The 26,671-nt window shown below is 42.0% G+C and overlaps 1 protein-coding gene across 5 annotated transcripts in view; it reads right to left on the bottom strand.

Moving 5' to 3' along the window:
• Positions 1-26,671, bottom strand: part of jmjd1cb (jumonji domain containing 1Cb) — a 108,330-nt gene that overhangs the window by 31,341 nt on the left and 50,318 nt on the right. For 4 of the 5 annotated variants that reach the window (XM_013276821.3, XM_025909522.1, XM_005471226.4 and 1 more), the window contains exon 3: positions 8,368-8,481. In XM_013276821.3, coding sequence (XP_013132275.1) covers positions 8,368-8,481 — 114 coding nt within the window. Of the gene's footprint in view, positions 1-8,367; positions 8,482-14,782; positions 15,035-26,671 lie in introns of those variants that run through there. The other variant, XM_005471228.3, reaches the window with a different exon arrangement.

Below are 26,671 nucleotides of genomic sequence, written 5' to 3'. Positions count from 1 at the left end.
TGAAGAGTGACAGGAAAGCAGAGCGAGAGAGGGGAAGGGCAGCAAAGGGCTGCAGCTCGCCACTCTTAACCATCATACAGTCGCCTGCTCATCCCACTGAGCTGATTCGTTTATTCATGTACACTTTGTACTACAAAGTGTTAGTTTTTAGTCTTCTGTGACCTCATTTTTATTTCACAGTATAAGGCCCTCACTGTGCACCTGTGGCACCTGTGCACACTACTATGTACTGTTTTTATTCTTTATCCTTTCGCTGTAACGCATGAAAAGTATCAATAATTTCATTTTTCTATAACAACAGATTTTCTGCTGTGACAGTAAAAAATAAAACCTGTACGTTACACACCTGCAGAGCAGAAAATGTCAGCTGCAGTTTACAAATAGAAAGAAGAGACGCTGCCTTTCTACTAGTGCCTCTTTCTTACACACCAAGGTAAGAGGTATAAGACAGAAATATCACAGACTGATGGTCAATCGGAAATATCACAGACACAAAGGAATGCTAAAAGACGACCGAGTAACCAAACCACAGACACCACAGCTCACAGCTCCGTGCACACAGTTCAATCAGGAGCTTATGTGCACTACAACTACAGCTTGTGTAGTAACGATCCATTCAGAAATGTTCCAGAATAAAACAGATTATTAGTATTTCAATCAAATAAGCTGGTCCTTCTCCTGGAGACGGGCTGATACAGATCAGTAGCTGCTCTGATCTCAACATCTGAACAAGGAAAAAAAAAGATCTAAACGTTTTCTCATATGTGAAATCATCCATAATCTTCTCTATTGTTAATTACTGTTTACAAGACTGTGTGATAAGAACTGGGGTTTGAACACACGTCCGTGCACGTCTCCTTACAAATAAAGAGTGGCAGGAGTCAAAAAGACACAGAGGCTGAGGCTCAGCAGGAAGTGAGGCAGATGACATGAAGTCCCAGCTTTCATTTCACCTTCTCCCTCCCTCTCTGATCCTGCTGCAGTGCTCTACTTTCAAAACCTTTTTTAACTCCAAATTAAACCAGTGTAGCCTAAAAATAGCCCAGTGGAAAGCAGCATGTCTCATATTCTAGAATTTGTCCTTCTGATGACTAATGACCTCTGTTAATAGACTCCTCTAACTCTTAATCCATCCCAATGAGCCCACACACTATTCACTGTGTATGAACAGTGGAGCTATGATGTTACCTGGGTTTGTTAGTCAGTATGAAGCTTTAAAACCTGCAATAATCTCTCCTCTGTGCTGTTTTACTCCTGACAGTAAGTACAGAGCCTCACAGAGCACATTGTTTCATGCTGCATGCTTACACCCATACCTGTGAATATACGGTGGATCAGTGTAGACGTGTTTACACACCACACAAATATACAGCTTAACCCAGGCAACAGGCTAATACAATCACCCAATGGCTTTGTTGCAAGCTAGCTTACATGAATATAGGAAAAGAGACATTATAGTCATGAAGCAAAGATTTTGAGTAGTGTGAAGACATTCAAAGGTTTCTCCAAGAGGAAAATCTGTCTGCACAAGTTAAAAATGTATCAACTTTTCACAAAATTGCATCCTGCGAGCCCATCTGGTGAGATTCTGGCAAAGACTGCAGCTTCACGATTCATCTTTGCTTGTATATACAGTAATGGGCTTGGAGAAATGTCAGTTTGAAACTGTTCTGAAACAATTTTACTCCTTTTTCTGATGGCTGTCAAAACTGAATGAATGATGTAAGTTGGCAAAAATGAGCAAACTTTCAAAGCTTTTATTTTGTTTTGAGGGTTTTTAAGTCAGATCTGAGTGGTGACTCTATACGTGTGGTTTTACATAGCTCTTACATACGTTGCATCATAGTCTCTACAAAGATTCTCCCACAGAAGTCTAAATCAGACACAACAGGTGACTGTGCAACAGCAGGGAGGGGCAGAAAACACAGAGACAGAGCAGCTTTTGTATCAGCAACACTGCAGGGCATAAAGCCATAAACCTCCTCTGAGGCTGTCAGCTGAACACTATTAAAATGGGTGTGTCAGCTGCTTGCTGCCTTCCTCTCCCCACAGCCACACTTAATGGAGGAAAACAAAGAAAACTTAATTTTGTAAGACACAGAAGTGATCCTGCAATGTAAACAATACTGAAAGTCCCCTCATGACACCATCAAAGAGTCGGGCTGGCAACAGCTTCCTGAAATCCAATACTTTGTACTTTGTGGTTTCCAGCCACATCTCCATTGGATGTTCCTGCTGAACTCCTAAAATCCCATATCCCATTCATAAGACTCAACTTTTCAAAGTGAACTTAACAGTAGGAAACTGTGTATTTGGTAGGCTCTATTATTAACAGATTAATCTGCATTTGGTGCTCTAGTAATAAATTTGGGGCAGCAGGACAGCATCTGTTCTGTGGTTTATATGACTCGGCTGTTTTGATACTGGACTGATAAGCATGCTCACACTATGGACTGTGGTTAACAGCTGTCTCCTAAGCTTGCTCCTGTTCACTGTGTTTGTGCTGTTGAAGCATTTTAGGAGCATTTAATGATCACATAAAGTGAAATTCTACTCTGTGCTGTACTTGACAACCGTAAGTGAGAGTAACAAAAAGCATCTCTGCAGAAAGGTGGAGCGACAGATTGGAAACAATGTATGAAACATTCACTTAGTGTGTGTGTATCGTTTGGTCAGATTGGTGAGTCAGCACTAACAGTTTCATTATCTGGCTGCTGCTCTTCAGCTTCCACACAGACCACAATTTTCTAGTAACAGGGACACACACACACACACACACACACACACACACACACAGAGAACTGAGCAGCAGCCTGGGTTGGCCCACTAAACACTGACTTCATTGTGCCGTTTATGCCAAACAGATTGTAGTCCCCGCCCCCTCCCACTCTCTTCTTCCTGTCCAACTCCAAAAATAAATAAATAAAACACTCTGAGGCTGCAGCGCACAGAGAGAGTGTGAGAGAGACACGACTGTTTTTACTAAAGAACGGGGAGCTCTGTGTGAACATGAGTGATTTAAGAATAGAGGAATTTGCATTGTGTGTGTGTGTGTGTGTGTGTGTGTGTGTGTGTGTGTTACAGCTCCGCTGCAGTCAGCACTGCCCCCCCCAACCTGACACTCCTTCCTTCCTTTGTTTCAGTCACCACTCATGTGGCAGACTGCGTAGTGTCAGTGTGTATATTCTAGTCATGTGGTTTATCATAAAGTGTGTATTCATTTGACTTCCTTTCAATATTATTTATATAGCACCAGATCACAATGAAAGTTGCCTCAAGGCGTTTAATAATGAAAGGTAAAGACCTCTACACTAATACAGAGAGGCCCAACAATCAAACGACCCCCTATGATCTGCTGCCACCAGCTGAGGGTGAGGGGAGGTCACCTGGTGATTCTAATCATCCACTGGTGTGAATGTGAATGCTCGTCTGTCTCTCTCCCCTGTGCCAGATTGATGATCGACAGATCACCAATCATCTCTCGCCCTATGGTAGCTGGGACAAACTCCAGCCCCCGCGAGCCTGATAAAGATAAGTGGAAGAGCATGGATGCATGGATGGATGCATGGATGGATTTACATGTCTAATTTTGATATACTGTATTTGCAGATTCAGTGGTTGTGTTGTTTACTCTAACAATCATGCTTCATAATTCATGCATAAAAGTTGTACGGTGTGTGGAAATCTATAAATCTATAAAACAAATCAAATCACAACTCAGGGAACACGGCAGCAGCTGATTCAACTTCTGTCTGACTGCAAACAACGACAACACATGTTGCTTTTTCTGACTTGACTTAAATATGAACTACTACACAAGACAGTGAGTGTAGAACAGTCTTCTCATTAGGTAGGCACTGAGTGGAACACACTGTTCCAGCCAACCTAATACAACAAACTGTGTTCAGCTGCACAGCACTGACACACGAACATAAACATCAAACCGCCTCACCAAGCACGCACAGCACAAGTGTGCATGCCTCAGTTACTCACTGTTTTGAAGCTATGGTGTCTACTGTATCTATGCAGACAGTGTTTGTGTGCTAATGTGGAGGTGTGAGTCAGTAGTGAGCGCTCACGTGCAAACATGTAAACTCAGAGGACAGACACTGCACATGCTGGCTTATAGTCATGTTCAGGTTTGGCAGTGTTGCATGGCTGCTGTATCCAGCCTAATTATGAATGACTCATTTTTCATTAGCAAATTAAATTTGGTTACAATGTGTACATCTGCTCAAAATCAACAAATCTGAAGTTCTTTTTTAGACTAAAGAAATGCTCTTGATGAAAATCATCATTCACATGAAGGCAGCAGGGAGGTCTGAGAGTTTCCATGCTACTCTTAATTGCTCTGAGCAGGTTAAGACAGGAAAGCCAGGAGGCTCATTTCAAATCAACACTCCTGCTTTAATGAGCCTTCTGTCCACAACAGAAATGAGACCAGTGTGGTTGGAGCACAGAGTAAAGTAAGAGGGAACGACATGGCCATTTTCATTTCAACTCATTAAAGAAAAGGCACTCGGGGGCACACACATATCAAAAGTAACAAAGTACTATGATTGTTCATCAGTTTTATTAAGGCTGTTTCAGTTTCACCTCATTTTTATAGGCTGCTTCTTTTTTTCCAGCTACAGCCTTCAGGGGTTGCCACAGCAGATCATTTCCCTCCATCTCACCCTGTCCTCCGTATCCTCCTCTGTCACATCGACCCTTCGCATATCTGCCTTCACTACATCCATGAAACTCTGGTTTTCTCTTTCCCCTGCCCAGTAGCTCCATATTCATCATCCTTTGTCCAGTATTTCCACCGTCCCTCCTTAGCACATGCCCAAACTGCCACTGCGATGGACTCGTTTCTAATCCCGTCCATGCTGCTCACTCCCAATGAACATCTGAGCATCTTCAACCCAGCCTCCTGTCTTTGTGTAAGAGCCTCATCAACACCTGCTACTCTGTCTTGCTGGTAATGATTTTTATTTCTCTTCTCTGCCGTCTGCAAACGTCATAGTCCACAGACACTCCTGCATCACCTCATCTGTCAATCTGTCCATCAGCACTGCAAACAAGAAGGGGCTCAAAGCAGATCCAGGTGCAATCCACCAGCTGCACACTTTACCACTGTGTCGCTATCCCCGTGGATGCCCTGCACCATCCTCACATACTTCTCTTCTCCTGACTGCCTCATGCAGTACCACATTTACTCTCCTGGCACCATCATATAGTCTCTCTAACTCCACGGGACAAAGTGCAGTTCCTTCTCACCTTCTCTATACTTCTTCATAAACACTCTCAAAGCAAACAGCACACCTGTAGTTCTGCCCACTGACCATCAAATGGCTCTGTAGTTACTACAGTGTTGCACATCACCTTTGGTCTTTAAAACCAGTAACAGTACACTTCTTCATGCATCCTCTCACTCTTCACTCATCATTATGTTTCCATCTGTATCCCTAATCAGCCAACCTCCTGTACAGCTTGATCTCTCTGCCTAGCCAGCTGATACAGGTCCTACTCCCGTTCCCTGGTATCCAGCCATACTTCTAGTCTCCCAGTACTCCTGTCTACTTTCTACATCTTCCTGACTTTTCTTTACTAATTCTAAACAGCGGCTCTTGCTCTGTAGACTCCAGAGGAAAAAGTTAGTAATGAGATCAAACACCTTCCTGGCAGTTTCCCTCACCACTTCAGCAGTACTTTATCAGTCATCTGGTGACTCTTCCCTACCACTCATAGCCCGTCTCAAATCTTCCCTGAATTCTGACCAACATTCTTTCTCCGTTAGTTTCCACCATTTAATCCAACCCCTTTGTCTTAGTTCACTTCCTCTTCTTGATTTCCAAACTCATCCTACAAACTACCATCTGACACGAGCCAGCTACACTCTCCCCTGGCAGCTACTGCCACCTCACAGTCTCTCTCTTTCAAATTGCAGCTTCCACTAATCATGTAGCCCACCTGTGTGTACATTCATCCGCTCTTAACTGTCACTCTATACTGACCACAGCTTTTTCGCAAAATCCACTACAATCTTGCCCTCCTGCGTTCCTCTCCTTATCGACCCAACACCATCAACCTCTGTTTAGGGGCGGCTGTAGCTCAGGAGGCAGAGCAGGACCATCTACCAACTGAAAGGTAAGTCAAGTCTGTATGCCCAATGTTCTTAGGCAGGATATTAAGACCAACCTGCTCTCTAATGCGCCCATCGGAGTGTGACTGTTATCACAGATAACAGTCACACTCTGTCAGTGTAATCATAGAAAGCACTTGGGCATTAAACAAGTGCTTGAATGAATGGATGAAAGAGGCACGTAAAGAGATAAGTCTATTTACTTCCTGTGCCTGCGTGTCCAATGAGCTGCAGTCACCGATTTCTACTCACTGCCACTTTATCCAACTTACTCCAGAATGTCTTTTTCTTCTGACCCCAGCCTATGAGGAATACACCCTGACAACATTCAGCGCTACACATTTGATTTCCAGCCTTAGATTCATGATCGTATCTGACGCTCTTCACCTCCACATACTACAACCCAATCAGTGGGTCAGTGGATCAGTCCTCAGCTCATCCAGTCCAGTGCCTGCTCAATTTTTCTTCCCATTTAATAGTTTGAATGCACCTTCAGTATTCAGTTATATACCCAACTGAATACCCATCATAATGTCTGAAGGACACGGTTCACATTTCTTTGTTAAACATGACAAACAGTGGATTTTAAACTGTTGGTCAAACAAAACAAGGTGTTACTGATGTGTACTGTATAGTTTTCATCATCCAAGGTTCCTGCCTGGGTGTTGCAAACACAGTGACCCACTAAACATAAAGTAAAATTTTACAGACTTTTATATTAAGACTTTTTTATGTGTATTTTTTGTCAGACATAAACTACACACAATAGCTTTTGGCCTAAAATAGATGGATATCAGATACAGATCAACCTTACTTGACCACTTTTATCTGCAGTGTGGGTTTGTGTGTTAATGTAACAGGAGACCACTTAAAGCTTCCTGTTAAGTGTTTCTGCAGACAAACAGCCTGACGGACAACATGAAACTATAGAGAATCAAACACCATATATGACTTAATACTGTTTAACCTTCAGGTGATATGCTCACTAATTCCCAGGAGCTAAATCAATTATATGAAAGAGGTTAACATAGTGTGGTGTCCTCTCACATGTACAGCATGTGTTACTTTCTCTACTTTGGAAGTAAAAAAATTAGTTCCCTGCTGTCTGTCTCTGCTTTTCACACGTTCCCATTTCCAAACCACCCAACAAACATGATCATCTACATGACAAACACCAAGTGCTGAGGGTCAGGAGGCTTCACTCACAGTCCATCATCCTGCAATACCAGTTTACCAGCAGCAGAGGTTAACATGCACCCACGAGGCTGAGCCACCCTCCATAACTCAAAGGTAAAAAAACTCACTGGAGAGAAACACACACACACACACACACACACACACACACACACACACTCTGAATGATTTAACTGACTGTAGTTATCTGATGAACAGTTGAAAAGTCGAAGTGTTTGCCAGCTCTTTATGTTTTTACTACTAATTTGTCACGTCTGTGTTAATCTGTGTGATAGCTCCACCCTGTCTCTCCACCACTCTTCCCAACAAGCCTCTCACTGACAGAAATGTCTTGCAGGATAAAAGTTCAGGACAGGAGATGAACAAGCATCACAAACTTGCCTACCGGTGCCACCCGCCCACACTCACACATTATTTTAAAGGGTGTAGAAGTCCTGTGTATGCCCACACATGCCTGGACATGTATGTGTTTATCATAAGTGGAGATGAGACATGAAAGTCTAGAGAGTGAATATAAATCAAATAATAACTGTAACACATTATTGCATCAGCAGGGAAATTCCTTACACTGCTTATCAAGCTGTTCCTTTTACTATGACCACTGTTGATTTCATCACCATGTATGGCACAACTCGAAGTGCAATGACGTACTAGAAACTACAATGAAGAAGATGCTAAATTCTGCTTTTAGGTTAGTACTGCCAAGTGCAATGACTCATGCAACAAGATCCTAAAATATGTCTGATAAATACGTTTAAGATCACGAATAAGTGTGATCACAGCAAGAGGCAGGAATGCTGAACAAGTGACATGAAACAAAAATTTTTTTGAAACAAAATTTTTACCTTACTTTGAGACTTCTAATGAAAGCATGTGTGTAAAAGCAAATATCTCGAAATAGAAAGAAAAGCATGGCTGCCGGTGTAACTGCAACCTTCTTAGTCTCTGCATAATCAAAACAGCAAACACCAACACAGAGATATGAAAAATGCCCATCCACGAGTCCTGAGAGCCAGTGGGTACGATTCAGACTTAGCTGTGAATACCTGGTACGGATGGTAGGCCGAGTGGTCTGACAGGAAGTCCAGCTGTCGGTCCAATAAGAACTCCACTGCTGTTACTGAGGACAACAGGCGCTCCCCCACCACCGGCTTAAATGTCTGTAAAGAAAACACACATCACAGTCAACACCTGCAGTTATACAGTGGAGCAACTCCAATCATTTATATGTCACCAGAATATATTCAGATCTCAGTCTTTCATGGAAATATTCAATTCTACAATACATTTTAGGTACGATTCATTTTGGAGCTGCAGCTAACTGGGACGAAATCAAATGTCAGAAATGTAGGAAGAGGAAACGGGGAACGGAGTACGAGAGACAAATAACAGAGGAAAAGCACGAGCGGAGACATGATGAAGGGAGACAGAGACGGAGAGCAGGGCACCGAAGAGGAGCTCCAGAGTGATGAATAAATTAATGAGCAGAGGAAGTCTGACAGTTGAAAGGCAGTACGCTCCACTTTGATGTTACCGCTTTTACACAAAGACATGCACACGCTCTCTGACAATGTCAGCCTATGGCTCGAGCTCAGCTGCCCATGCTACGCAGAGACAGGCTACATCACATTAAACAGTATTTATAGACAGAAATATATACGCTTATATTTCAGTGCTCGACGTCAGTCGACCAGTCACAGAACTATTTACATGGACGAATGAAAGAACGAGGGTCACAGCAGTGGACGAGTGCATGTTTGTATATGTACACAGTAAGGGCTGGTGCTGCTGTGGGTTCATGGTTGCATAACAAGGCCAGTCTGGTGGAGAGATGAGAGATTAGAGGTGAACACCATGGCTACTGTGAAGCTCTCCTCCCGAACACACACCCACAGGAGGCAGAAGCACATCGTGTGTGTGTGCAACTCTATTTCTGTCCATGTAGATCATATTTCCAGCATTTATTAGCAGAATGCAAATGCAAGCACTGTATGTATTTAAGAGGGTTAGGGTTACAAATGTCACTAGTGTCCAGGATGACATACATGATCAGCATTTCTGACAGAGACCAGCAGGGTCTATCCAGGGTTCTTATGGCCCCTGGTGATGCAGGTTTACCCAGGTCCACCAAGCAGATCTGCCGTTTCTAGTCTTGCTTGTTTTTTCTGCTGGATTTACAAGATCGTCTCCAGCTGATCTTAGAAAGAAGAACTCAGGAGCAGGAAACGTGTCATCTGTATCTCAAATTCACAATCTTCCCCTTTTTATGGGAAGTATCGAATTAGTTATTAAAAAAATCAATGACCAACACATTAGTCAGGACATTTTATAAAGTAACGTACAGGAAATGATTTTACTTTGCAATACACGAGTTTCTAAAAAAAACAGATACTGCCCAGCGTGCACTGTCAGGTTATTTCAAAGGATGCAACAGAAGGTTAAAAGTTTCACACGTATGTTTCATTATCACCACTAATGTCTCCAAAAACATTCACAGTTATGTGCGTGTCTTCTCAGACCCTCTTTTTGGTCTCTGTCCTTTGTGTCCACAAGAACTGTATTTATTTAGAGAATATTATTACATGTATATACGCTGCTTTAGTATCTGTCTATGGACGCCTCCATGACCAAACTGCATTATTTAGCAATGTAGGGCAACAGTAGAGGAAATGCAAAGGTTATGTGCAATTCACAGGTGCAAGACTGATGAGTCACAATACTCTCAAGAGCATATTGTGAAAGAAAATTTCACAACGTCACTTGTGCCAGTGTAGCTCAGCGGGTAAGCAGCAACCACATGCTGAACGGCCGCAGAGCAGTGTCCTGGGTTCAAGTCTGACCTGCTCTCTCTTGTCCTCGTCATCATTGTCACTATCTAATTAAAGCAAATGCCAAAAAAACCCCGATATTTAAAAAAAATAAAAAAATCCCTTGTATCAGTTCCAGTTAATATTGAGCACAATTCACGTTGATTCAAGCCGAATTTCAAAACTGGCTCAACAGTTCTGAAAGCTCGGCCATCGAAAATTCACATCGAGCCCCGATTCAGGTCTCAAAACGTATTTTATTTATTTCTGTTTCCATGTGAATAAAAAAACACTTTGTTTGTGTCTAAAGACATCAACAAAAACTAATATGAGTTTATTTAAAAATGAACAGATGCTTGTATCAAGTATCAGTTGATTGAGATTCATCTCAGGTCCTAAAAACATGACGAGATTATGTTTTTACATCATCAATGGTAAATAACTGAGACTTATAACTGCGGGATTAAGATTAAATTAAAGAGTAAAAGTTTTTAAATACACCTGGAATTGTCTCTCTCTGAAAGGACTTCAGTTCCTCCATCTTCTTTAAAACACTGCACACTGATTTCAAGACAGGCAGAAGGTGGAAGACTTTATGGTCAATGTAGAAAACCCATCAAAACCAATGAACTTGCGTGCCCACACGCACACACGCATACACACATGCATGCGCACACACACACACGCACACATCCACACACACACACGCATGCACGCACACACACAGACACACACTGCTGTGTGTCTATAATTGACAGAAGTTCAATAGATTGTAAAGGAGAATGAAGAGGAGATTATGAGCTCATGCCTCGCTAAGAAACCTCGAGAGGTTACCGCACACAAGCTTCAAGGAAGCCACTGCCTCATCAAAGACTGAGCGAGCATCAGAAAAAGATTGCATCAAATTAAAACACACACGAGAAGTTTTCTCTCTACTTCTCCGTATCAATAAGATGTACAATGACTGCTCAGCCAGGGGAACCTACACGTGCAAACAACATCCCTCAATCAGTGAATTATTCAGTGCTGGTAGGAGACACTGAGAGATGTGCATTCAGATATGCATTCGAACATTTGGTATGTTTAGTCAGTCTCATTAAAGTTGTTTGTCTTACTGTTTTTAGCACGCTTCCACTGAAGGGTCAATGTGTCAGGAGTTGAATCAACAATAAGTAATGGCCCACAGCATCCATATAAATGCACTGGTGCGTCTTCTGTGTACAGTGGGCACATTATGACTGTGCTATAGAATACTGTACGAGTGCTGAATAAACAAACTTAGTGTACGTGCTCATTTACAGATCTCATCTGCTTTGATCACGTTACACATGCATGCATATATTTAAGTCTTTTTTACCAGCTGGAAATGTCCAGCTGGGAGCTTTTGGGAACGCTTTGGAAGTGCAGAGTTTTTACAGCTGAGATATTGTGTATCATAGCAACTAAAGTATGTGTGGAAGTGAAATGTTACCCTCAATGACTGCTAGTTACCCGATGAACCCATGAAGAGTGAAACATTCTTTAACCATCACTTTGTAAATGAATATCATAGTAGACTGGTGATATCCACATGTCCACAGGTAAATATTTACTTAAATTTAGCAATGTGTTGATAATTTCACAAACTATACTGTCGCTGTCAACAATTATTCTAAATTTTATTAAATAACTCAAAAGCAGCATAGTGCAAAGCTGGGTTTGCACTAGGAGAGTTTAACCCAGCACTGTCCTTGAGTACTCCCACATTACTGTGTGCCAAAGCCTGAACAGCTACAGAGGTGCATCTCTGCTACATCAGACTGCTGTTTGTTCTATGGTACGGTGGTTTTGTCTGCCTGCATATGTATGCATGCATAGCATTTCTCTTTACTTATGTACAGCCTACAGAGACGGGTTTCATGCTTCTGTGCAGTCTGTCATAGCTTGAGCCTGCATAGGTTTTATTTATAGGTATTATTATTGTAGGGTCTACCTTACAAAATAAAGCGCCTTGAGGCGACTGTTGTTGTGATTTGGTGTTGTATAAATACAACTGAATTGAATAGGTTGAATGCTAACTAGCTGACATGGGCCCAAAAAGGGGACAGAGCGACGCTCTCCTCCTGTTAGAGTTCACCAGGAACGGGAAAACGCTGAGCTGAACGTTGCCCAGGTTGCTTTTCTGGCAGCCTTCAGCCTTTCTATATTTTCGGTTCAAGTGTTTATTGTATTCCTCTTGATAAGAATCAGTAGGTTCTCTATTGGCTTCAGGTTAGGCAAGGTGGCTGGCCAATCAAGCACAGTCTCGCGGTCAGCCAATCACTGGTAGTAGTTGTGGCACTCTGACCAGCTCGTCAGCAGAAGAAAACAGGAAATGCTCTAAATGTTCCTGGTAGATGGCTGCGCTGTCTTTGACTTTGATAAGACATAGTGGACCAATTAGCATCAACAAAAGCGCATGATACAGCATCTCAAATCATGACAGACTGGAAACTGTACACTGTACAGCAGTCCCTCGTTTATCGCGTTACGCTCTAAAAATAACCTGCGATAAGTGAAATCTGCAAAGTCAGCTTTATTTTTTACAATTATTATAGATGTTTTAAAAACCCGTCACCACACACTTTATACACTTTTCTCAGACAGGCATGAACATTTTCACACATTTGTCTGTTGTTTAAACACAAAGTTCAAACCTTTGTAGAAAAATAAGTCCAGTATTATATTATAATCTGAAAAATACAGTAACTTCTAGGGCTGGGCCATATCATACTGTTCACGGTAATACCGGTATAATGTTAGGAAACGATAAGAAAATGAAATATTGCGATAGAATATGGGTAAAACGCGCATGCGCAGTGCCTTTGTTTTCATACGCACATGGCGGAAAAAGCACGGCGGCGACGGAGAATGAGAAGGGCGAAAGCGGCTCGTTGAATGAAACCGATGAACCAGAACTGGTTTGTAAAAATGCTGCAACTTCTGTGATGTGGAACTTTTCGTCGACATTGTTGTGTTTGTTGGGGAGAAAACAAACAGTGCAGCACTTCAGAGTCGCACTGTAGCGATCAAAGATTTATGCAAATTTGACAAGCTGAACGCTTTCTGTACTTTCTGACACACGGCACGAGATTGACTGACAAAGGTCTACAGCCACAGAACACAATGCGCTGTAAAAACAACAAAACAAAAAACATGCGAAATTGCACAAAAATAATCTGCGAAACAGCGAGGAAGCGAAAGGTGAACCGTGTTATAGCGAGGGACCGCAGTACTTCAAAGAATCTTCCTCCACCGGGGACAACATGGCACAACTGTGCTCTACACAACAGCACAAACAACACTCTGCTGGACACAGACATGACTCTACCTGAACGTGAAATGACCTTTAAATCCAAATGAGGCTCAACTGTAAGTGAAAACCTCTTAGTATCAGCGATATATTCTTCCAAACGCTGCATACGAGCAGTTCAGCTCCCTGAATAACAACATCGTAGTCTGTAGGTTTTCTACACAAAGAGCAGAACATGTTGGGCACTTTTCATGTTTGCGATGTCTAAAAAAAGCAGAAGATTTATAAGATTTGTAAATCTGATCTTGGTGCAGTGCTGCATTGATGAGCAGTGTTGTCTAAGTGGGTCACACACACAACGGTTTCTACCCAAGAAATCCACAGGCTGTGTTCAAAGCTACTCATTACTTTGATGGTAGATGACTGGAGTTATCAAACCAAACTGCTGTCGTTCATAGTAATGAGCCGTTTACCTCAGCTGCTGGAGGTCGAGGCCTTTCTGTCAATCAGGCCTGTAACTATGACAGGACTTTATTTTACACTCATTACATGTGCCCTGCAATTTGATACAAGGAAGAGATATGCAATATTGCATAATCTCACAGCATATGCCTTTAATGAATTGTAGAATTTCTTATATAAAAATTATTTGTATAATAGTTTATAATAAACTCCTTTCATGCTTTGGCTGGATTTCACCTTTAGCACAGACCGCATGCATAAATATCCACAGCTCTTTAAGCTGTCTCATCATTACCGTCACTCTTCCACATCCACAGCGATATGCTAATCGAATTCTCTTGTAGTTTTGGAGAAGCAAACAGGATCAGCCGATCCTGGATCACCCAGCTGAGAGAGGGAGCTGCCTACATGTTCCTGGTTTGTCTCAAGTGTAAAGTTCTCACTTCTTCTAACTGCGATTTCTGTCCCAGTTCACAAAAACAGATGAAATTGCTGCTAAAAACATTTTAGTAACAGTAGTTACCACTGACCAGTATCCCATGTGATTATGAATCACACGCGCTGTATACTGGAACACCTGTGTTAATACAGCATTTTATATTTGTTCATTACAGCTCTAATGGCAGCTTCTGCTCCACAGCAGTCATTACAGATGTAGGCCGGGCAAAGTGCGTGACATTTTTTGGAGCAGGTATAAGTGAAGGTAGAAAAAGCAGCTCTCCAACAGACAAACACCCCAGAAGTCAACATCTAGGACAGAGCAGCATTCCCAGAATAGAAGCTCTGGGAGGTTTTTCACAGTTCACAGCCAGTGTGTGTTACTCAAATCTGTTACTTCATCAATCAAACTCAGCCCTGCTTCAAAATGTAAACCACAATGATTCTTACAAAACAGCAGAGGATATAAAAGTGTAACATTACCTCTGTCCTCCGTGTCCAAACTAACACTGAGAAGCGATGGCTTTGGAGAAAAACTAGCTTTGATCCAGCAACCGGGGCAGAGACAGGAAGAAAGAAAAGAAAAGGATGACGAAGTAAAAAAGAACGGGCGAGGAAGAGCAACAGAGTGCGGTTTCCTCCTGTGGTAAGAAGAGACAGATGGCCAAGAGGGAGAGAGAGCAGAGCGGAGGACTAGCTACACAGCCGACATTTTAACTGCTGCTGACGCAAGGAGGGAGAGAGATGAGAGAGGAGAGGGAGGGAGGAACAGAGGCAGGGCCGGCTGACACACACTTCCTCTCTCGCTCTCTCTGTGTGACGCAGGACTGTCCTATTTCCTCACAACGCTCTTTGACTGAGTGTCTTTCACTTTCTCTCCACGCCTTTCAGATTTTTCCCTCTCCACCGACCTGCCTCACTCCTGCTCCTCACTTCCTTCCCCCTTCAGCTCTGTTTCATTCAATACAAGTTTACTGACAATCGTGTGTTTACAAAATGACAACATAGCAGGAAGGAGACAATACTACTTGTGCTATTACTCCTGCTATAATTAGCACTCCATTCAGTATTAATAGCAGGCGGCTAAATTCACCAGATGCTGGCAAAATGTTGCCCAGGACAGAGTTGCTGATCTAACGTGTAGGAAACAGTGACAGCATGCAGGACTGGCTGTGCTCAGAGGAGACAACAGCAACTCACCCTGTTACCTTCACATCCTCCAGGGCTGCTTAACATTTTAGCTCATAATTTATTTCTCACATTAGGCAAAACAACAGCTCCCAAATGTGCCACTTATCTACAGCATTCATGTAGAAACAGACCAACCAGCATTTAGAAAATGAGCTTTTTTTGGCCATCCTGCCTCTGTACACAACCAGGTGGATTTCATAGCACACAAGATGTGACTGTAAGACTTTACTTGAACTCTTTAATGATTACACCCTTTTTTACATTTTAAATGACCCCATTTCTCCCTATACATAAGGCAAAATCAATAAAATACAGTTATCCAGTGTTTAATGATGAAACTACAACAGATGATTTACCAACATAGGTAGCAGCCAGCCTCATTCATCACTCTTAGGACTGCCGTAAAACCTGATTGGAGTGTTTGAAAAAGCTCATTTATTCAAAGTAAGCAACCAGCTGTTCAGTGACAATCGTTTCTAAAACCCTGGAGAGAAACGAATGTTTAGACATGGGACCAAGGTTATCCAAAGAATGAGGGTCAAAGAGGTTTTTTTATTAAATAGGTTGCATGATTGCACTATTTAAAACAAAACAAGGACAGAATAGATGAAACACTTTCTCTAGGAGGAAGGATTAACTCTATAAAAATGTGCATACTCCCTAAACTTTATCAACTTAGATAGTCGGGTATCTCAGTTTATATGGAAGACAAAACAACCACTTTGCAGAGTCGTCTCAAAAGTTTCCAGTTTTTTTTAAAGATATTTGCAGATTAGATGTTTTGTCTCATCTAATCCTGGATGTTACCCTGAGCACCTTCCACTTCTCTCATGGACCTGATACTTAAAGGGCCTTAAACATAGATGGGAGGGGGAACTGGGAGAAACAATACCAGAGAAAATGTGACTACAGGTTTTGAAGATCATCTCCACCTCATCAGTGTCTCTTAGGCACAAGGTCGCACATCGTCTCCACTGGTCTAAGGATAAACTTTCAAGGATCAAGACTGATGTGGACCCCAGCTCCATCCACTCTACTGCTCATGTTTTGGTTGTGTCCAAAGTTACATGGAGTTCAATCTTTGAGACTTACTTCAAAATTACAGGACAAACAACCCACCAACCCCTCTGATTTCACTGCTTGATGTGATTCCTGTGATCCATCTCTGAATAAGTGTGATTCGAACACGACTGCGTTCTCCTCTTTGCTGGCCAGAAGGCCTATTCTGACCAGGTGGAAGGACCCTCGACCCCCAACATTTGGAAGTGGATTAGAGACGTGATGAGCCACATTAGAGAAGATTAGGTTCACCATCAGAGGGTGTGCTGGAAAATTTCATGCTTCATGGCAACCATTCATTGGTTACGTTGAGATTATGTCAGCCTGTGATGATTATGTTGTGTTGGATGTGTATAGCCCAGTGCCCCGCTGTCTGACATGTCTACAGTTTTGTGCATACCCTGAGTATATATCAGTGTTTGATTTTCTGTTTTTACGTGAGATCTGGTCTCATGGGGAGGGAAGCGGTGGGAGTAACGCTGTACATTTACCTGCGTATGTTTATGTGTTTAACTGCTGGAAAAATAATAAAAAACAGCTGGATCAAAAAGAAGATGAGTGCCCCAATGCTGAACCCACCCACAGAATCACGCTTGGATTTATCAGCTGACCACAAACCAGATTTAGTAATCTGTCCATTGCTGCTCAGCAGGTTTATCCTCTGTGACTGTAACAGCACATACACTGGCCCAGGTCCTGGTCCGTCTAACACACACACTCACAGAGACACAGACACACACATCAAGTCTTGTACAACAACCAACCAAAAACTGAAACAGCTAAATCAAACAGCGTTGCCGACATGTTCAGGTGTAGGATCCACATGTGCAGCAGGAACATTGTAATCTACTTTCTATTTCTCAGCTTTACTAAACATGTGTGGTGCTGTTATCGCTCATCAAAGTGAGTGGACTGAACTGCTTCAGCAAAAGGAGACAAACGTTTCATCTGCAGCCTGCACTACATAAAGGTAAGCTCTAATTACACATGCACACACAGATCCACAGGAGGCAGGAGATTACACTAGCCCCGCTCCATCTGCTCAGGGGGGGGAGAAAGAGGGAGAGGAGGGGCTTTTTACTGACCCAATTTCAACCAAAACTACATCTGACGCGGTTGACTGGTTCCTCTCCAGGCTGGCTAACAAGCCTACAAGCAAGGCACGAGGCCCAAACTGTTTCAGGTCTGTGCATGTAGCCGCACTCCACAACTACACACATGCTGAGTGGAAGGACAGATAACCTATAAAGGCAGGCACAGCGTAGAGAGTCAGCTTTCAAAGGAGAGAGCTGCACGACAGACACACACACAGACACACACACAGACACACACTCCTTTGTTCTCCTGTCATGATGAACAGAGCCAGTACAGTTGCCAGATAACAAGAATGCCTGCTGATACTCATTTGTGTGTGTGTGTGTGTGTGTGTGTGTGTGTGTGTGTGTGTGTGTGTGTGTGTTTTGCAGAGTGGGCAACTGTTGCTAGGTAACATAGCATGACTTGAGCAGTCTGTAGCCAGGAAGGAGAGTCGAGTCAAACAAAGATCTAACATACACACATTCATTCACTTTAGGCATCCTTATATAAATCATCGATTTCAGCTCTCATATCAGACACTCTGTCCTTTGGTTGTTCTTTGTCTAAAAACTGTGGTAAAATAAAATGTGTCAAACAAACTATTTTCTTTATTCTTTCAGTAATACAGGAATGTTTAAGTGTGTGTTTTGATAGAGATATGGGGGGGTTGCAGTGTTAGTTATGGAAAAACACAGAAGCTGAAAGCAAAGAAAAACTAGACAAAATATCTTCAACAGACTCTCATGAAACATGTAACATGTAGAATATGGTGCAACATGTATCAACATTACAAACATTTGACCAACATTCCAATAAAAAAAATGATATTCAGATAGTGTTTTTCTATTCTACTTTCTTAAACTTCATTCTTCATAAAGTGAATTCATCTGAAGGGCTCACACAGAAACAGACTTCAAAAGTAATGATCCAGCGTCATTACATAGAATGACACAGCACTAATATCAGTACCAAGATCAGTCCATTTGGCAAACAATCTAAACAATGTTTCAACCCATTCTTACTACTTTTACCTCATGTTTCATTACCTCCATCTCATTATTTCACCGCTACTACTACGCTGTGCAAAAAGTCTTAAGCCTTTTTACATTTTGATATAAAAATGTGAAAAAGTATGTGTCTTATAAGCAGTCTTCAGAAAACTTACATGTATCTCTTTCTATCCATCTATCTCTCTCTACACACACACACACAGACACACACACACACAGACACACACACACACACACCCCTTTACCTTCCTTACCCCACCAACCAGTAAACTCTCCCCTCCCTCTTGTATCATGTGGCCAATGGATTTCACTACATCTTTGAAGGCAGTCTGCAGTGAGGCTCTTTAATGAGTTCACACAGTGCTCCCTGGTAGATACAGAGATGATGTAATAGCTGGATCAGAGATGCAACAGAGGGTTTAATGTGAACACAGAGAGGCTGAGCAGACAGACAGACGTACAGCACAGGACAACTAAGACTTAAGAACATCAGTCCCTGTCTCACCCTTTAAACACCAGTCTCCCTCTCTCTCTCTTAGTGATACTGTCTTCCTCCCTGCTGGATCTCTCTGTGGTTTCAGATGTGTTTTTGTGTCAGAGCTGGAGGAGCTCACAGCAGAACTGTACCAAATAAATCAAAACATCTCACAGCTGGATGACGGAGCTAATAACTGCTTTTTAAAAGCTAAAATGTAACCACGTATGCCAACTCACACAAAAAAAGAGTTCAGCTGAAAGCCTTTATGTGAATGTGTGTTTTGTTCAAGATGGCTGATATCAGGCCCATGTGTGCCAAGAGGCCATGTAACAGGATTGCTTCATTATTTCCTCTGCTGTTGTGTAACGCTGGCGTTTTGCTTCAGTAACAGGGTCGTGTCAGTGGAGGAGTGGGTGGTGGGGCGCAGTGTGTCACTGTGGAGAAACCAGAACAGTACAAACCTCTGTGGATGAACACAGCCACCACGAGCTGTGTGTGTGTGTGTGTGTGCGCCATGCTGCTGCTCTATAGTAAAACATTTAGTTACTAATGGACTTTCCTACAACAGTACTGCAGAAACTTCATCTGATTTCTCTCAAACTGTGTTTCAATACTGCACCAATCAGGTGTTTCATTTTCAAGATCACTCACAGATATTTCAGTCTACCTTTATTTGCATTTACTTTATAAAATCTTCTATATAATGTCTTTAAAGTGTCTCCTCTTCCACAATGTGCCAGTCCAGTCACATTTCCCTGTTTCTAACTCTGTTAACACAAACCAACCAACTGCTGGGTTACATAACTGAGGCTAAATGCAGCTTCTGAACAGCTTCAGTCACACTGAGTGAAGTTGCACTGGTGCAGTGAGTGCTCAGGTAGAGCAGACACGTGCTAAATAGGAACCAGTCAATTTACCATTTAACTTATTCAAAGGCAATCAACACCTTCCACTACACCGGGTTAAGAGTTGCATGGACACTGTCAGTGTGCATAACATGTCTAAATTCTCCCTGGATGACAAAAGATTTCCTCATCAAACACTGTGGACGTCACAAACACACTCTGTGATGTAAATGCACTAAAAGCAACAGGTGGTGTCCTGGCCCAGTCCTCAGGGACGGTGCTGTGAAACAGTGGACTATCCCCACCTGCCTTAGGACATCCACTACAGTGCCAGCTCCCAACATCCTGGTGTAAACTGCCTCAGTGACTACAGACCAGTGGCTCTAACAACAACAATCAAAAGCCCTGAGAGGCTGATCTTCAAGTTCAGTCAACACACTCTTCTCTGAAAGCAGACACACTAAAAACCAACAACATAACAAATCTATCCATTCAATACTATTCACTGTTACTTATTATTTACACAAAACCAATGCTTTTAGAGAACTATTATGGTCATTTTTATTTTGTTTAGCTGAGACAAAAAAACAAATCTTGACAGTTACTATTAAAACATCACAGAGGGAAAGGGCACAAAGACATGGTGGCACTAAAGTGCTCCAGCCAAAGCTCAGTGCAAGGAAAGGAAATAAGCATGATCTCACTAAAGAGGCCGACACACAGGAGGTGACGAGCGTGACCATGAAAGGTTAGTGAGATTCAGCACCTTACAGTAACGTGGAGTGGGCAGGTCCTCAATTAAATCACACATCTGAAAGATAAGTTTAAATGGCCATGGTAGTAAATACACTAGAGGGCTGCCCAGTTACTGTCATTTATAGTGACCTCTTATCAGCTTCAAAGTGATAAAACCCATAAAGCCCATAAATCCAACAGGTGCATGGAAATGTGCTGTGGTTAACATGACGGTCAGGAATCTCTCCTGTCAGATACAACGAAAATATCTGAGACATTTCTGTGCAATATCCTTCTGTTTATTACTATCATCATCATTATTACTATTATTACATCACTGTAGAATTCAACAGGTCTGTTCATTTAACTTATTTGGTACTGTGAACGGACCAAACTTCAGTCAGGAGAACGACTGAGATAATCCATCCACAATACCAGGTTAGTCATTAATACACTGCTGCATGGGCTGGGCTGTAGTTACATCGCAAGGGTTTAAACACTGAGCTTTAACATGAACAGTGGTGATAAAAACTGAGAGAGGCCGACAGGGATCACTGCCTGTTTCTGTTCAGATTAAATAGAACAAGATACAAACATTAAAACATGTTAAAAACACAGCAGGCTTAATAAACACAGAGTAGTTTGGACCTGGAAAGCAGGATTCATTACGTCATCACTTACAGACCGGATATCCTTTTAGGATTGAGCGGTAAAACTAACTAAGAACCACAACTTTAAAATAATGATAAATGGTAAACGGCCATATTTATAAAGTGCTTTTGTAGTTTTTGGTTCAAATTTTAGTTTAAGTCATTTGAGAGACAAATAAGCAGCAACAACGTAAAGCACAAAATGTAAGCTGTCTCTACTGTAAGAACAAGAAAACACCACGAGCGGCTACAACACTGTGTACAATGTTTCAAGGAAGCATTTAGGATTCACAGGGACCAGACAGAATTCAGTGTTTGCTAATACCTAACTGGCAGTCTAATACAACACACTGCAAACAGCAGAGTGAAGTTACAGAAAAACATGATTAGGGAAAACACACCACATAGTGAAGATGTTCAACCCTTAAAATGTTTAAATTGTGTCTGTATCTCTGCTGTATGGAAGCAGAGAACAGCAAAACTACAGTAAAGAGAGGCAAAAGCAAATCCTGTCTCACATAAAACCTCATCTACCCCTGGAAAGACAGGAAACTCACATTAAAGTGCCACCAGACTTATTTCCCACACACACCGCAACACACACAAAGTGAATGGGGAGGATGAGCGCTTCCTCTACAGTCCTGTTAATAACAAAGTGAGAGGAAAGCACACACAGCTGTGTGTGTGTCGGGTGTGTGTGACCGTATTTAGATGTGTACATTTTTCTTCCATACAACAGTGCATCCTGGGAGCAGCTGTTATATTTACATGTAACGAGCAGACACCGACATGCAGGACGAGGCATGCTGTCACAGACAGAGAGGAATGGCACATAAAGGTCACTTTTCTCTGGGCTCAGCAGAAAACAAACACAGGACCAAACTATGTGTGTCTGCACATAAAGCGTAGTGCAAAGTAGCTGCAGCACCGGTGCTCCATCTCTGTCAGACAGGAGGCATTCAGGCACAGAATTAAGCCGTTTCATCCCAGACCTCAGTATGTAATGACTATTACTGGGAGGGAAAGACAAAAGAAACTAGATTTCAAGCAGAAAGATCAGCTCCTGGTCTTGTTTTAGGCTGGACACTGAGGATGGCCTTTGTCAGACAGCAGGTCTAATTACCAAAGTACTGTAGCAAAATTCTTATTTTCAGCTCATATCTGCTAATTATTAATTATTTCATCATTAACTGTTAGTTCCTGACTCATCACGTCTCCATGTTAGGGTTAAATAATTGTGGTATGTGGTTCTTATCTCTCTTTATACAACTTCATACAAGCCCTTTTATTTCTCTGCTTTTTATCCAATATTCAGACACCAGTGACCAACCTGAGGTCAGTATCTAGCCCAGCTACACTTAGACTGGTGCAGCCAAGGATCAATCCAGCAACCATGACCTCCTCTACCTCCTGAGGTACAACCAGAAGTAATTCATAAAGTTAATGCTGTTACCACATGTTAAACTCTCACTTTGGAGGAGCTCATGGTGCTGTCTAATGCAGCAGGCATGTAAAAGACTTCCAGCAACAACTGGAAGCAACACAATGATTTCAAGTATCAAATTTTAGTTATTACCACCGAGTCTCATTAGTCTGGTCTGTCACTGTCTTCACTGCGATACTGTAAAGCAGTATTTTTAGAGCAAAGTGATGATTGTGGCACATGAAAATCAGAGCACTGTGCTGAGCAGGCTGATGTCTGAAGTTCACATTTGTGTCCACAAAAAGAACCTGATCAAGCATTTGTAACGATTGCAATGAGAGGCAGAGAAAGAACATAAAAGGATCCTGACGTTTTATCACTTCAGTTACGCTGTTCTCGTGCCAAATCACAATAGCAAATGCCTCGAGGTGATTTTTATATTGTAAGATAAAGACCCTACAATGTTACAGAGAAAACCCCAACAATCAGGTGACCTCCTATGATCAAGCAGTGTGACGATGGTGGGAAGGAGAAACTCCTTCTCAGGAAGAAACCTCCGGCAGAACCAGGCTCACTGAGGAGCTCCCACCAGCTGAGGGTGACGGGAGGAAGACAGGACAGAGACATACTGTCAATTTAAGCAATAAATGCATTGCAGTGTATGAACACATAGTGGGTGAAAAAGGTGAGTGAAGAAGAAACACCCAGTGCATCATGGGAATCCCCCAGCAGCCTACGTCTATTGCAGCATAACTAAGGGAGGATTCAGGGTCACCTGGTCCAGCCCTAATATGCTTTAGCAAAAAGGAAAGTTTGAAGCCTAATCTTGAAAGTAGAGATAGTGTCTGTCTCCCGAATCCAAACTGGAAGCTGGTTCCACAGAAGAGGGGCCTGAAAACTGAAGGCTCTGCCTCCCATTCTACTTTTAAATACTCTAGGAACAACAAGTAGGCCTGCAGAGCGAGAGCGAAGTGCTCTAATAGGGTGATATGGTACTACAAGGTCATTAAGATAAGATGGGGCCTGATTATTTAAGACCTTGTATGTGAGGAGCAGGATTTTGAACTCTGTGCTCTCTCTTTCTAGTCCCTGTCAGGACTCTTGCTGCATGCCACCAGTTCTCTAAGTAAATATATTCCTAAAGGTGCCACTGACATGAAATTATCATCAGATGTCGGTAACAACACTTTCAAGCCACACATGCAAAGAAATCAAACCATAGATGTAAATAAATAATGTGTAAGAATGAGAAATGACACAGGGAAAATGTATTGAACACAATGGCATTTATTTATTACTTTATACAAAAGTGTATGCTGGTGATGACGGTTTCATGACACCTTCTGTATGGAGAAACCAGTCCCATCATTGCTCAGGTGTGACGTTGACCCCTTCACCACACAGTCTATAAATCCCGAATGCTCCGTGGATCCTTCCCACAGATTCAGGTCAGGTGACTGTCTGGGTCGTTCTAGCAGCTTTACTTTCTGTCTCTGAAACCAACAGACTTTCCTCAAAGTTACAAACTTTGGGATCAATGTCTTGTTGAAACCTTGTTGGTGGTGTTTTTAGGCTGAGGTGCAAACATGGTGGGTATTACAGCAATCAAATAGTTCAATTTTGGTTTATCTGACCAAACTATATTCTCCCATATTGTCGTTTTACTAAGATTGCTATTATGTGACCAGGATGCAGGTTCAGATATGAAGCTGTATACGTGCACTATATGCAAGCCTCCTTTTTTGGGCTGGTCCATTAGGGGTCGCCTCAGCAGATCATCCCCCTCTACCTCACCCTCTCCTCCACTACATCCATGAACCTTATGTGTGGTCTTTCGCTTTTCCTCAATAAATGCTAAATTAAAAGCCCTCACTGAAGTAATTTTGAGAAAAAAAACAAAACAAAACAGGGGAGTGTGGGTGAAATTAGACACAACAGAGACACATAGATAGTGTTGTTCTGCTGTATCTATGGGAGACTAGAGGAAAGCAACATACAGCCAGAGGAAAACAGAGCAAAGTAAACACAAGAGAGCTAAATTAAAGCCAAATGTCTATGTGTGTGTGTGTGTGTGTGTCTGTGTGTGTGTGTGTCTGTGTGTGTGTGTGTGTGTGTATATAGGGACTCTGGGGGATGGGACCTGTCTTGGTGAGTTATGGAGCGGGTGTAAGCAGGGTGGGGTTACAACATAAGAGACCCAACCTAAACATGCAGCCTGTGGCAGCTCCTGTCTCAGGCACATTCACCTCATATACAGCTGTGGTCAGAAGTTTACATACAGTCATCATAAACATCAATGTCAAGTTAACTCTGGGCTTTTCATATTTCTTTGAACAGCTATTTTTCCAGGGTGGGACGATGGTACAGCACACAGACTCTAAAAATCAAGAACTAGGTGCACAAGTTTGAATTTATTTTGGATTTTCTTAAATACACACAGAGTCAACAGTATATATGCAGGCTCACATATGGCTACACAAACATGTCTTTTAACTTGACAAGACAAAGGCCTACTAACTTCTCATCAGTGCTCATGATTCGCTACAGCTGGCAGTTTGACAGCAGTCATTGGATTGACCAATACTCAGAACAACGGGAAAGTCCAAGGAGCAAGATGTAAGAAGCAAAGTTGGAGATTTACACAAGTTGGGAGGATCTCTTGGAGCCATGTGTAAACAACTGCAGATTCCAGACTCATCATTTCAAACAATCATATGTACATACAGGTTACTGAGACGTGTCAGTGCTTTGCCATGTTCTGAAAGGAGACCCAAACTGTCACTTTCACATGAGAACAAACTGATTAAAGATGCGACTTTGTGCCTAACAATAACCTACAACTATAGAATAAAAAAATAACCAGTTTTATGCATTTATGAGCCTTTAACATATCATAAAGGCATTATATGCTTTTTGTTTCACTGCCAATAGGGGAAACAGGCCAAATAGTTCTACAGCATGGCATGTAATGAATATGATAATATGCAACATTTTGTTGTTATTGTAAAGTTCATTACAACGACGTAACATCATGTCCTTATGTATAATTGGATGTGTGTCAATAACTGGGCTGTGACTCAGACACAATGATATCAAACTACTAACAACAAACTAATGTGATTTCTGTTAAGTGTTTGTTTGTTTGTTTGTTCAAATCCAAATGTTGTAACAGTGAGAGGGCACCTGGTCTGAACCCGGAGTTTACACCCCCAGGCTGAAAGTAAGACGAATGTGGAGCTTACAAAAAAAAGACACCCTTACACTTATCATAAGATAATGCAAAGAAGAAATGACAATAATGAAACTTTGGGATCTATGAGATCATAAAATCAGAAAGAGTGGAGAAAAGAAATGAGCTTTTTTACTCAGCAGGTTTCGTTCACAGCTCTCTGCTAACACAAAAACAGGAATATATTTAAGCTTTGAATGTAGCTAACATTTTAGCTAGGTTACTTCTAGTTGCCCTCATGGTTATCAGATTACAGGATCCTCCTACAGCCGCACCTACAACTGCTACAGCTGTTACTACTGAAAGTCATTCATATTCTATTAATACTCTCAATAAAGCTCACACACAATTTTCCTTTACCGCTGGGTCGACTTCTGCTGTCACCATGCTGCCTTTGCTCTTTACATCTAAACAGAACTATCTGGCTTCAGTGAATAATTACACACCTCCATGGACAATCTGCAAACTTCATCCAAACTATGGTTAACTCTCGCTAGCGACCTCAAAGAAACTGATGGACATTTTACTGTCATACTGAAGATGAAACATAGAGATGACAGCAGCAATGAACATGGCTGTATAGCTTATTTATAGATGTGCATTTTGGTATATTAGCAGTACAATAAGCTGGAGGATACATGGACAACAGACCTTGGGACACTGAGACTAGCAGAT

This window comes from Oreochromis niloticus, linkage group LG8, assembly GCF_001858045.2.
Source record: "Oreochromis niloticus isolate F11D_XX linkage group LG8, O_niloticus_UMD_NMBU, whole genome shotgun sequence".
Lineage (NCBI taxonomy): Eukaryota > Metazoa > Chordata > Actinopteri > Cichliformes > Cichlidae > Oreochromis > Oreochromis niloticus.
The sequence above is the reverse complement of the archived record's forward strand: the minus strand, read 5'-3'. Positions and strand labels throughout refer to the sequence as shown.